This window comes from Stegodyphus dumicola, chromosome 2 (genome assembly GCF_044657685.1).
Source record: "Stegodyphus dumicola isolate Sdum_Otavi_A_Nest chromosome 2, ASM4465768v1".
Taxonomy (NCBI): domain Eukaryota; kingdom Metazoa; phylum Arthropoda; class Arachnida; order Araneae; family Eresidae; genus Stegodyphus; species Stegodyphus dumicola.
This window is the reverse complement of record NC_140769.1, coordinates 69,154,918-69,168,194: the sequence shown is the minus strand read 5'-3', so window position 1 is coordinate 69,168,194 and position 13,277 is coordinate 69,154,918. Positions and strand designations below refer to the sequence as shown.

The following is a 13,277-nucleotide window of genomic DNA, read 5'->3' as shown; positions in this document are numbered from 1 at the left end:
AATTTTAGGATTAAAATACAAACTGTTTATAAGAGAGATAAGAAGTATAAAGGATCTAAATACCCTCTACAGTAAAATTCTTTTTACTTTCTTGTACAAAGTAAAGGAAGTATTATAACCTAAACAATTTCAGGTATCGTATTTCTACAGAAATATCCATTTTGACCATTCCCGAATCCATTTGGACAATTTTTTTGCATGACTTTTGTACATACATGTGTGCATGACATCTATACATGCATATGTACATATGAGATATATATATACATACGTATCTTGATTAACTATTAATTTTGGACAAACAACAAAATATAATTTTTGTGATCTCCCAGTTCCTATAAATTTTATACTCATTATGAATAAATAAAATTAATAGAAGTTTGACTCCCATGCAACAAAAATGGACCACGATATTTAATTTTAAAATTTGCAATTTTCGATGTCATTTTCAACTTATTTTGAGAGATAAGGAAATAAGTTTAAATGAAGTGCAGCAAAAAATGTGCGTAACTTAATAGGCTGTGCAAGTAAGTCCTGTGGTATGCATATCAGATTTTTTTCCTCCATAAATAATTTCATTTCTGCAGTAATGTATTTTCAACAAACTGAACATTTTAAACATATAACTAAGGTTCTCTTAGCTATAAGTGTTGTAGATTCTGCTTTGTTGATGTTTCAAGGCACAAAATTGTTTTAGTAACTATCCATAACCCTAAATGCTTCTAAACATCCTCTTTCATATCTCGTAATTAAAAAATACACAGTACAAATTTTCATTCTGCTAAAGTGCACGATATTTTGGCATTCCTTTTTTCACTTGTTTGGTCTCACTGAGTGCAATTCTTTTTACAGAAAAATTGCTTTATTTGGTTCTTAGCTGAAGAAAATTAAAATTGCTGTGTGTAACTTTCATAAACTGTAACGATTTCTGATGTAGTATCTGAACTTACTCAATACATAAAAATACTAGTCTGAGTCATACACTAGAATTTTACTATAAGGTTGTACAGCTATAGTCTCACTGCACTAGCAAAGCAGCCATGTGACAGTTTTGAGATAGAATATTTCAGGGCACAATCCAAGGTTCCTCACCCCTCTTCCTCGTTCGAGAGGACTTTCGACTTGTCGTGTATTTGGAGTGTCCCCCCCCCATGCTGCACACACATTATGTACTTGCAAACACACTTGCTTTCTAAGGAATTCGAACCCAGGACCTGCAGTATGGCAGTCAGCATCACTAACCACTATACCACTCGGGCAGTGCTCAACAGATATATTATGTTCTTTGATTGTGGTATTACAATGTAATGCAGATTTTATTGTGTATTAGAGTAGATCATTAAGAAAGTTATTTTTATAAAGAGTTTTTTTAACCTTTTTTTGGGGGGGGACTTAATAGGCAATTATATTGAAAAGAATGTTTTTCTAAAATAGCCAATTTTAAACTACAAAACAAATCTTAAAAAGCCTGGGTTTGAATCGCTTTTTCATACATACTAATTTGCTTATGTTTATTGATTTTGAAATAAAACTCATTCACATCCATCTTTCAAATTATCCATATTACAAAGTCAAAAAAGTTTACAATGAACATAATCTAATAATACAGAAGAAAAGCATTTAATTTCTTTAGGCAATACAGTCCACCAGTGACTGAATGCTGGTAGTTCAGTTCCAGCTGGGGGTTCCAATCCTGCTGAACAGGCTGACTACATGGATGGTTTTGTGTTTCTCCCATGAGTAATGTGTATATGAGCCAGTTTCCCTTAGAAAATCCTAGATATCCCTTGAGTGCTTTGTTATAATTAAAGAAACAAAATAATGAATGGGCAATATCCATTTTGTATGTCTAATTAAAACCAGTTATCAAAATTACTATCCAAAAATTTTTCAACATTATTTCACATGTCAGTATTAAAGGAGGAAGTCTTCCTGGTTGGGGGTTATATATGAATATGAATGGTCATATAACATTAAAAAATATTGCTAATATTAAAAAATATTTATAGTAAAGTATATTATTATGTCTCTTTATTATATGTGTTATAAAAGAAATAAGTTTTCTATAAAGTCAAATTTTTAAATGTATTTAAAATTCAGTAAGAGAAAAACTGTCTTTTATTCTATAGGTTTTGAAGATGAATGGAGTTACTCAATTCTTTTATGGCTGGTCATATATTTTAGCCTGGATTGGTGTTGGCATGTGTCTTCTTACTGCCATCTTATTCCTTGGTGCTGCATGCTGTGTAGTTCATGAGAAGAAACTGGAACAAGCAAAAAATATGCAATATCTGATGCCTGTTTATCCAGATAAACGCCAGCCGTATGGTTATGGTTATGCTTATCCTGGGCCATATTATACTCATGGTTCCCAATATGGTGGTCCATATAGTTACTAAATGGTCACCTTATTTAATTGCCTTAAATTGCAAGGTAAACCTTAGTTTTACTGCTGACTTTGAAAAAAAAAGATGAAGATTATGAGGATTATCGTATGATACATTGAACTGATGTTTTTAATGGACTGCCTGGATGTGTGATCGACACAAATACCTCTTTGAAACTGAATAATTTCTTTGTATATCAAGGAAATGGACATTCAGCGATGGCTGTTTTTTGCATATTGTTTTTAAGTATACATCAAGAGCTATATATGAAATGGTTAAAAAGATTACTGGTTAGTTATTGTAGCTTTTACAGAAAGCTCTGATCATATCTTGAAACAAAATGTTATGTGTCAAAGTACTTGAGTCTACATATTGCATATTTTTTTAATTATATATTTTATGTAACCACAGTTAAAAAGTAATAAAAGCCTTAATTTATTTCAGCTCATAAACAAAGCTAAGTTTATAAAGGCTTTAAAACATAAGACTGAAGATAAAGCAAACATCTTAGATTTACAAATATAGTGTGAACAAAGATATTTTCCCATTTTGCTCTTTCTTTTGCTGTATGTATATAATAATATAAATACTAGCATATGTAAATAAGATATTTTTTTCAATTTATTAAGTGCCTTAATAAAATTTTATTATTGGTTATTGTACAGATATGTGCTGTAATCAATAATTAAAATTTCTACAAGCTTCTTAAGTTGGGATACTTTGCCAATTATAGTTAATATTATATTTTTCTTTTAAGACATTAAAATATTTAAATTTCAAATAATTTGAACTTTCATTGTATTTTTATAATTTATTTCATTCTTCTTTTATGATTTTAATCTATTTTTCAAAAGTGAATGTTTTGATATTTTTATATAAATATTCCTTAAAACTGATTTTATCTAACTTGTCTGTTCTTGAATAAAATCCATTGTGAGTATTTGATTTTAATTTAAACAGTAAAAACACATTTTTCAGTTTATATAGTCCTATTAATTTTTTTATTAAATTCAAATTTTGCCTTTAACATATAGTTTAAATACAATTTGTACTGTACACCTGATTGTATTTATATACTACATAGCAACCCTCATACCAAGGTACTAAAGTATTATCATTGACCATGTTGTGATTCTCCAGACAGCATGTGTGTGATAGGTAATGTACCGGAATCTTCTTCAATTGCACTACAGCTTGACACGGCAAAGGCCGTCTCAATAAGCTCCCTCCAATGGATCTGATTAGTCGCTATGGTCTCCAATGATTGATTTTTAGACCTGACATATGCCTCCACACAGTCTACCCATCTTGTGTGAAGTCTTCCTCTTTTCCTGATACCCTCTACACTTGCAAAAATTACCTTTTTAACAGGATTCAAGTTGTTACATATAAAAATATGTCCAAGCCACCTGATACGAAAAGATTTGATGCCTTGGACAATATTAGGTTGTATGTATCTTTTACATATTTCATGGTTAAGCAAAATTCATCTATTTTTTGCAGTATTTTTCATTCAAAGATTAAAAATCTTACTTCATTCGTGACCGGTAATGCCGAAGAAACAGGCAACTATTTGATGTGTTTCTCCCGTGAACAACTTTTGTTGGATTTGGCTAACCCTACAGTTGACTGCTATTTTATTTCAAGCTCATATGCATAGATCCATGAACATACATATAAAAAATGTTCTTTGCTTTTAAATTCTCTATTGACAAATCAGGAGATTATTAGTGTATAAAGTCACGAAACATTAGTTGAATAGGTTATGGCATGATTCACATATAGTATGGGCCAGTTAGTCTTAATCCTTTCATAAAGGCTGATAATCTTTGGATACTTTATCGTAATTGTATTTGACATGAAAAATTTTATCAGAATGTAGATTCTGAGATTTTCTTCTTTCAGAGAGTTTAATTTTTTTCTTTTTGAATACCTATAGAATACAAAAAATTTAGAAATTTAAGTATAATTTTATAAAGTAAATGAACTTATAGTTTTTATCCATTTATCAATTTAAATGATTTTTTTAAAAAATAACTACGTATTCGAAATGGAAACAGGTTTAAAAATTTTCTCCACACAATAAAATTTCTAAGTTTTTAAAAGTAATTCATTTCAAGCACAGATTTCAAACTAAAGAATATATACTAACAACATACATAATAATGCATATTTATGGCATGAAAACTTAATAGCATGTTTATCCAGTTTTCATTGTATATAAAATTTATCACATTTCATTTCATAATATTTGCATATTAAATCAGTCTTATCAGATGCAAGGTATATACTAATTGTATTAGTTACAGCTCTTTAAAATCAATTCAGAAAATAATTTGTAAAGTTCTTTAAAAAAATTAAATGTGTGATCTCAACAAACATGAAATAAAAATTCCCAAACTAACGTACTTATACAAGAAATGAGCTAACTGTTATAATAGGAGGCCTGTCCTGGTTTTTCTAATGGTTATAATAACATACACCACACATCAGCGCAGTGTTTGTGTGAATATGAAACAGGATCATTATCAGTATTCTTTTGGATATAATCATTGTCATAAAATAAGGGCTATCAACACATGTGAAACAGAACAGCTTGTGCTGCTTTTTTATTGTGGTCATAAGGAAATGATGACTATTTAGAAATGTGATAGATATTTTATACAGAAACTTAGTTATATTCTGATTGAATGTGTCATAGCTGGTCTCGGAATTCGTCACTGGTAGGTTACCTATGATGAGAATAAATATAAAAATTTCTGTTTAAGTACAAATATTGGCTTTTCATAACAAATTTAACATATCTTTGTAGAGGCTGTGAAGTTGACACAAAAAATTTATAAACAAGTTTTTTCTGCATCTATTGTTAAATAATAGATGCAGAAAAAACTCGTTTTATAAAACTAAATTCAAAACTAAAAATTGGCTAATAATGTCAAAGAATAACATTTCATTATCAAGATACTTAAACGTAAGATATCTTAAAGAATAATAGAAACAAGGTATGCAAACAAAAGCTGACCAGTCATGTTACTTGGTTTTGTCAATGTTTGGTATTTGTCATATTTATTGAAAAGTATTCCGATAACACATTTTAATGTATTCAGTATATAAATAGCTATTTATACTGATACTTTTCTTCTCCCTGCTGCTGATTAATATAATTACATTTTTAAATACAGAAAATAGTGGCTACATTTCCCAATTCCTTCATTTAATTTTACTACACTAATGCTTTACAAATAAATTTGTAAAAATGAACTCCAAAATAATCAATATATTAGTTTATTCTTATAACAGCACATGAAACAGAGTATCAACGTAACATCCACATTAAAAAAATTATATCAGCACTGCATTCCAACAGAAATTAGGAACGAATTCAATACTTTTTCTTTTTGTGGGAAGAATGGTACACTGTTATTAAAATTTGGTTTATAACAGTTGATCTATGAGATTAAGAAATATAGATATCATGATCTACGTGTTTGAAATATTAATTAAAACATGAAAAAGTAATAAACATAATAATATATCTTATTTATTAATCTTATTGAAAAATTATTTTACACTTAATTTACATTATAAAATGAATTCAAATATATTTAATCCTTGTAGGAAATCTGAATTTCAATTTGACTTTTGCTCACGTTTTACAGTTCTGTATGACTGCATAATTACTTCTGTGATTTCATTCACTTTTTCCACAGTCAGATCACCACACAGATTCTAAAAATAAAAAAAAGCAACTTTTTAATGGAAAAACTAGAAACTGAATTTCATTACACTTTTAAAACAAATCTCTTCAATTTTAGAAACCAAAGAGAAGAAACTCAAATATACAGGTAGAAATAGAATATACAGAATAATAGAACAAGTAGAAAATATAAATCGGCTTACTTCCATGTTTCCATTTTCTTCAAACTGCTTTTTAAAATCCCACTTCAATCATCAACAATTATATATTTACAGTACAAGATATTTTTTCTCTGTAAGAATTTGAAAAATGTACCCACAGGCTTTTTTTTACTGATCATAGATATGCACTTCCAATTACAGTATTTCCCAGTTTAAGGACAGCTCATTTCATGAAAACAGTTCATTACTGAGAGCGAACAGTTCCAAAAATAAAGAATTTAAATTTTTTTATATGGACCTGAACAGCAAAAAGTGTAATTAGAATAATGTTCATTATTTTTTAAAGTTTAATATAAAAATTTCTGTATAAGTGTATGGAATAATAGTTTGCATAACATAAATATGCATTGTTATGTATGTTGTTATTTTGTATATATTATTTAGTTTTATTAATTCATTTCAAGCACAGATGTAAAACTTCAAGTTTTAAAAGTATGTGGAGTAAATTCAAGGAAACATTATCAATTAATAGTTTCATGCAGCTATTAAATGGTTAATATTTTTTTAAGCCCAATTAGTCCCAAAACAGGATTTTACGTTACTATAAAAGTCTGAATCACTTTTCAGATTCTTGCCACCAAACATTATCACCCTGTTTTTGCTTTGTCGTGAAGTTAGAACTGAATTAATTGAATGAGAAATACTGAATTGTCTGTGGAAAAAAAAATTTTTTTTTTAAATTTCTTTTCTACATTGTTTTAGATTTATTATAGTATTTGAATAGAACATGTGGCAATGATTAGATAATTTTTCAGATGATATAAATTTTGTGCATTCTGAGTTATAAAATGAATGAAATGTAACGCTGTTAAGTGAACCTAGCGCCAGAGTGTTACTATGGTAAATAAATATAGTGAATTTTAAAGAGCGCTTTTATTCTATTATGGTTTATGCGCTATCGATGAAGTAGATTTAATTTAATCCCATAAGTTTAAATGAAATGGAAGAAAAAATGCGTATAATTTAATATTCCATACAAGGAAGTCGTGGTGTACAAATCAGATTTTTTTAAAAGGTAAAATGCATTAGCACATGGACTACCCCGAGCTCTTTTTAGGATAAGAAAAGTATGCATGATTATGAATTACTAATATGTATATGAAAAAAGAAAATACAATGACATGTGGTTTACTCTGAACTCTTTCTTGTCACAAGTAAACTATAAATGATTGTGGTTAGTACTGCCGGCCTTTTGAAGGACATTGGGGATTTATTAGTCATCTTGGTTTTGTAATAATAATTAATTAATTTTAAATACCTGTAATATTTTTTTCAGTTCAATTTATTAATTGTCTTATGCCAATCTAAACAGAGGAAAAATATATTTGCATTAATTTTTCTCTAACTTAAAAGTGATGACATCTAGTTTATTAGTAGCTATTAAATGACAAACAAGAATATCGTACTGACACATATCTATCACTATGCCTGCGCCGATATTCAAACCTGGACCTCTCGAATACATGACAAGTGTGCTACACACCATGAAAGCATGCAGAAAAGGAGAAAATACCTTATATACTTACAAATATAATAATATATGTATAATATTTCAATAAAATGCTAAAAATAAAAGTGCTAATCAAAACAGACAATGTTCTTAAACAAATATTACCTGATACCACGGTACAGTCATAACCACCTCATTTAAAAGTCCAAGAGAAGTCACTGATGCATTTATACAAGCAATAGCAATATGTTCTGCTCTATAGTTCAAACACTTCTTCTGCATATAAAAATCTGATAAAATTTGCATGCATATCTCACTCACAGATTGACGAAACTCGAATATTTCTGTACTTCTTTCAAATAGTATAGTGAAGAAAGGCACCAAATACTGTAAAAAAGCAAATACATACAATGTATTAGCTGAGAAATTTATAATAATAAGTATCTTAATAAAAGCTCTTTAAATATAAATTTGTGAATTTAAAAATGATATACAAAGCCAAATTGATTACAGTGATATTTTCAAATAACAGAATGCATATTCATATAATTTCATCAAAATATTATCAAATTAAAAGATAAAATATCAAACACAAACTTTCATTCATTCATTATGATAATACTTATATAATTAAAGAAAACAAAACATTTTAAGTAATAGAGCACATACCAAATGACAAAAAATCTCATGACCAGATAAAGGCAGTTATCGCATTCTGACTGGATAAAGGTGGCATGCCATTCAGGTTAATAACTATTTGTGTGTTTCTTTATATTATTATGGCTTCACAGCTTAATGACATGACATGACTTGGAAATAATGTTAGTATGACAAGGATAATGTTGTGCCATTTAATATGACAGCAATTTCTTTAAAATGGTTGTTGGTGATAGAATCAATATCATTTAGTAAAAGTACATTAACTCAGTTTACATTGTTTACATTTGAGCATCACAATCACGAATGGTATGAAATGAGTTAAAACAACAAAAATTTGTCTTTATTTATATATATAAACAAAAATTTGTCTTTATAATTTTTATTTGTCAAAAATTTAAATTTATTTTTGTCTTTATATAGTCATTTATAAAAAAATTACACAGAAAATTGTTAATTGCTGAAATTTAAAAAGAAACAAACAACTTTTATATTAAAAAATTCACCATATTAAATGTAAAACTGAGCTGAATGTTAAGCATGTTGAATGTTAATGAAATTTAACAGGCAAGTACCATTGCTTCTTTTTTTAGATGCACAGGTTATTACTTTGCTTTTTAAAAACCTTCCTTTTTATATGCAGACAGACTTAGCTATAATAAGCCTGGCTTATAAAAAAAAACCCCAGGTTATAATGGACAAACATTTTGGTCCTGTCTAGTTCTCCAAACACTTATTGTCATTTCATATGGTTATAGTGAACTTCTAAATGTGTAAAAGTTTAATATAACGAACTACATGGATACCCTTGACTGAAATGTTTTCTGTACTTTTAATAATTTTTCCGGAATTTCTTCAAGTTTTAATTGAAAAGGTTAATAGCCATTAAAATCGTCTATGTTTAGGATGTTAGAATAACAGAGAATGCTTTTGCATTACTCTTCTTTTTATGTTCACTCCCACCTTTGTCTATGTTCTAAGTAAAAGCTAATTGAGGCAGTACAACATCTAGTTCTTAGAGAACTAGAACATACAAAAAGCATATCGTAAGATACTATATAGTGATACTATATAGTGTCTGTTACTTTTGAGTCAGTGGGTTCTCTGTGTTTTGACAACCAGAATACCTGTTTGTCTCACCAGAGCGCCTCTCTATCTATGAGGATTTATTTCGCATTTTTCTTCATTTTTTTATTACCCTTTTAACTACTAACTGCAACTTTCTCGCTTTACCTTTTGCTGTGTGATGCTCCAAAGTTGAAATTACTGAAGAAAAAGATGAAATTTACAGTCCACACGCAAATGTTGTATTCTTAATGCTTATTATTTACTTAACGCATGAAGAAACACTCTGATTCCATTCAAATTCTTTTATCTATCACAAAGAGCTCTGTTTAGGAGTTCTGTTATAATGAATTTGAAATTTTTTGTATTCAGACAAAATAGAAACTTTTCATCCTTATCAGTTCATTTCATTTCAGAATTTAAAATACTGTCAAAGTTCTGTTTCCTGAATGCCTTCAGATCTTTTGCAAGATTTAGGATGTTCTTTATAAGGGCCATTGCATCTTTGCTTTGCAGCCGCACATCTTGAAGTAAATGAATTAAATGTATTCTCACTGAGCATGTGACGAAACTATCTTCACTTATTTTCCAGGATGGCAATTCAAACATATTTTTTTATTTAATTCTCGTCATTCTGGACAAGGAAAATTTGTGTCAAAAATTCATCCTTTTGTGAAGTGAACTGATTGTAGTGTGGTGTTGACATTGCACAAGTGACATCACTGCTGGCATAGCTTTTAGATCATATGAAAATATGCTTATATAGGAAAAGTTTGTTGTTTGTCTTTGTACAATAAAGTGTTTTTATGTTTTCCAGATGATACTGTCTTCATGAACTCTACAAAGTACCTTGCATTGGGTGGATATAAGCCCTGAATAATTGTTAGCTTTTTGTTCTCCACATAATAATGTGGTACCCTTAATGGGGCACGTGTTTTGATTTTAGAGCTTTGAAATTTAAATTATTTACTGAAGATGAATGCTTAAAAAGCACACTAGAAGGAATTGAGAACGTCATTTACTCTGCACGAGAAAAATAAAAAATGAGCTGCTTAACGAAGTTACAGATTTGAAAAAGTTTCCATTTTAAAATTGCAATTATTGCAAATTTTATTATTGACAAGTTTCAGAGACTTGAAGGTTGTCAATCACTCATTACTGAAGACGGTGAGAAACTGTACACCAATAATTTGGAAGAACCTGGAAGTTACACAGACACACAATTGAAATTTGTGCTAAACTGGAAGAGAAATTGCAAAAATCTGGAGTCTGAAATTAAATGAGGAAATTTAAATTACCGAAAATGAAACTGAAATTTTCTGAAATATAATTAAAACCACAAAAATGTCAAAATTTGTCCACATACAAAAGAATTACCCAAAAGATGAATTGCATAAAGATACAGATATTTGCCTTCAACTAGAATTTCGCAGCCCAAGTTGTCAGAGAAATTTTCTGGTTTACAACTTTCAACTTTAGATAACAACTGGAACTGATTTTGTTTAGGTAGATGCATGGAAAGCATTTATTTATTTATTTATTAGTATTATTATTTTTTACAATGGCTATTTAAAACCCTTGCATTACAGGTACTATTTCTTACACAGTATGCCTTAAACACACAGCCTTAAATACTTAATCTAAGAAATTTATGTAGCAGACTTTGGAATTTCCACTATTATTGTTTGTTGCACATGGTCATTGTCAGGCACATGTATGTATCACAGACAGAGTTATACTGAATGCTATATTTCTTCACATATTTTCCTCCATTTATTATTAGTTTTTTAAAATTAATTTTATCATCCAAAAATTAGGAGAAGAAAATCGTGCAAGTAATTTAATTTTCAAAAGATGCTATTACAGTAAGAACATAAAAAAATTAAAAAGTAGTCATGGATAAATTACTGTAACTATCACAATATTATTTCTTTAAAAGAAACTTGCATTCCAATAAGAACATACAATAATAGTAATAGTAAAGCATCTAACAAGATATCTTCATTTCTGTTTCCCTCTAACTTGAGCCTCACCCGTTCCTATTGCTGTCAACTGCTATTTCCTAGGCCACAAATCATTCAATGCTGCTGCTGGTCTACAACTTCTGCACTATTTGCTACAACTTGCAAGTCTTCACCATCATCATCATCATCTTCATGACCATTAAGCCTGTCTTCCAATGTCTAATGATCTTCAGAACCACTAAGAGCATCATATATCCCTGTTTTCTTGAAGCTCTCCACTATTATTGCTTTATCAATCAGAACTCGTGTATGCAAAATGTACAAGCAGATCAATTCAAAGGATGGTCTCTGGACTTTTCCAGTTCTAGTAAAATTGTGCAACCTTCCTGATATCCATTCATTACAAAACTTTCTGAGATTATTTTTTAATGATTTACCCACTGATACATTCAGTGGTTGCAGAAGTGATGCAAGTCCTCCTAGAATAATGATAGAAATGGTGTTTCTTAATTCTCTTTTTAACCCAAAGGGGCATTAGATCCAAAGGGCTAGTCTCAAAACAGTATTTTGCGTCACTTCACTTTCTGCATTGGTTCATTTTTCAAACTGTTTCCACCAAATATTATTGCCAAGTATTATATTTAAAGAAACGAAGAATCTGCATGAATGTTTCTCATATTGTGAAAAAAACAACAGTACCTAGAGGATTAAATAAACAACAGATCAAATTTTGAATAACATAGTCCTCCAACAGAACATGGGCACTTGGTCAAATATCAATTTGTTTTATTATCTATTTCAAATTTTGTAAATCTTTAATGCATTTTTTATTAATAAACTCAACGATTTCAAAGTAAGCAGTGGAAACACTGTACAGAAAAAACATTTTTATCTCCAGCGTGCTAGACTGTGTATCAAAAAGTCTAAAAATATTCTGCTTTTAAATCTTTTGCGGCATTGCTGTTGAATTGAATTTTATGTGGTTTAATGCGAAGAACATGATAATTAATTAAAAAAGGTAACACACAAAAACGTTAAAAATCCAGCCTCTTGGGCATAATATTAAATCTGAGATCATTCAGATTTTCTTTTTTTCCTCTGTAATTAACTGATACACACTAGGTGATTTTCTGAGAGGTTTTGATTCAATGCAGACTACTTATCTTTGATACAAAGCAGCAGTCTTCAAACTTTGTAGACTCACGAAACCCTTAGTTCTAAGGGGTTTTTTTTTGGGGGGGGGTATATATCTTCTGTGAAATGCCCAGGTAAACTGTGCAAGATTACTAGTGACTTTTTATGCAGAACAGCACCTGGCCGACTGTTTCATACAATTTTTAACCACTCTTTCATTACATCAGATGAAAGAGAATATTATGCAAATCTTTTTCAAATTTTCAGAACCCAGGGCTAAAAAGCTAGAGAAAATATGTTATTCCTCTAGAAAAATGTTTTTATGTACAGTCAAAAGTCGTTAATCCGGACTCATCAGGACTTCGGCTATTCTGGATTATCGATTTTTCCGGATTATAGATCATCAGTTTAAATCTCGTAAGATGGCATGCAGAAATTCTAAAATTAAAAATATGAAACCGTAATTTATGAAATAAAGAACAATTATGATCTAAAGGATATCAAAATTTATAAAAAAAAAAAGCTTAATATTTATTTGTTTACTTTATTAAACATTTCTTTCAATGTAAGTTATTTAAGTTGCTTCATTTTATGTGATAATACTTTCTCTTTAATTCTATAAACAGACATAATTTCTTGTTCAGTTACTAAGTTCCGCTGTTCAAGTCCCGTTAATTGCTGTGCCGAGAATACCGACTAACT

General features: G+C 29.4%; 2 protein-coding genes across 4 annotated transcripts in view; one reads left to right on the top strand and one right to left on the bottom strand.

Moving 5' to 3' along the window:
• LOC118190583 (transmembrane protein 178B-like) overlaps positions 1 to 3,327 on the top strand; it is a 127,330-nt gene extending 124,003 nt beyond the window's left edge. Inside the window, exon 5 of the mRNA XM_035361332.2 lies at positions 2,130 to 3,327. Coding sequence (XP_035217223.1) covers positions 2,130 to 2,399 — 270 coding nt within the window. The 3' untranslated portion in view covers positions 2,400 to 3,327. The remainder of the gene's footprint in view (positions 1 to 2,129) is intronic.
• Positions 3,328 to 5,906: 2,579 nt separating this feature from the next.
• koko (cyclin Q) overlaps positions 5,907 to 13,277 on the bottom strand; it is a 38,921-nt gene continuing 31,550 nt past the window's right edge. For all 3 annotated transcript variants that reach the window (XM_035361328.2, XM_035361327.2, XM_085810760.1), the window contains 2 exons: positions 7,921 to 8,142; positions 5,907 to 6,116 (listed from right to left, as the gene is read on the bottom strand). In XM_035361328.2, the coding sequence (XP_035217219.2) occupies positions 6,018 to 6,116; positions 7,921 to 8,142 (321 nt within the window). In that variant the 3' untranslated portion in view covers positions 5,907 to 6,017. The remainder of the gene's footprint in view (positions 6,117 to 7,920; positions 8,143 to 13,277) is intronic.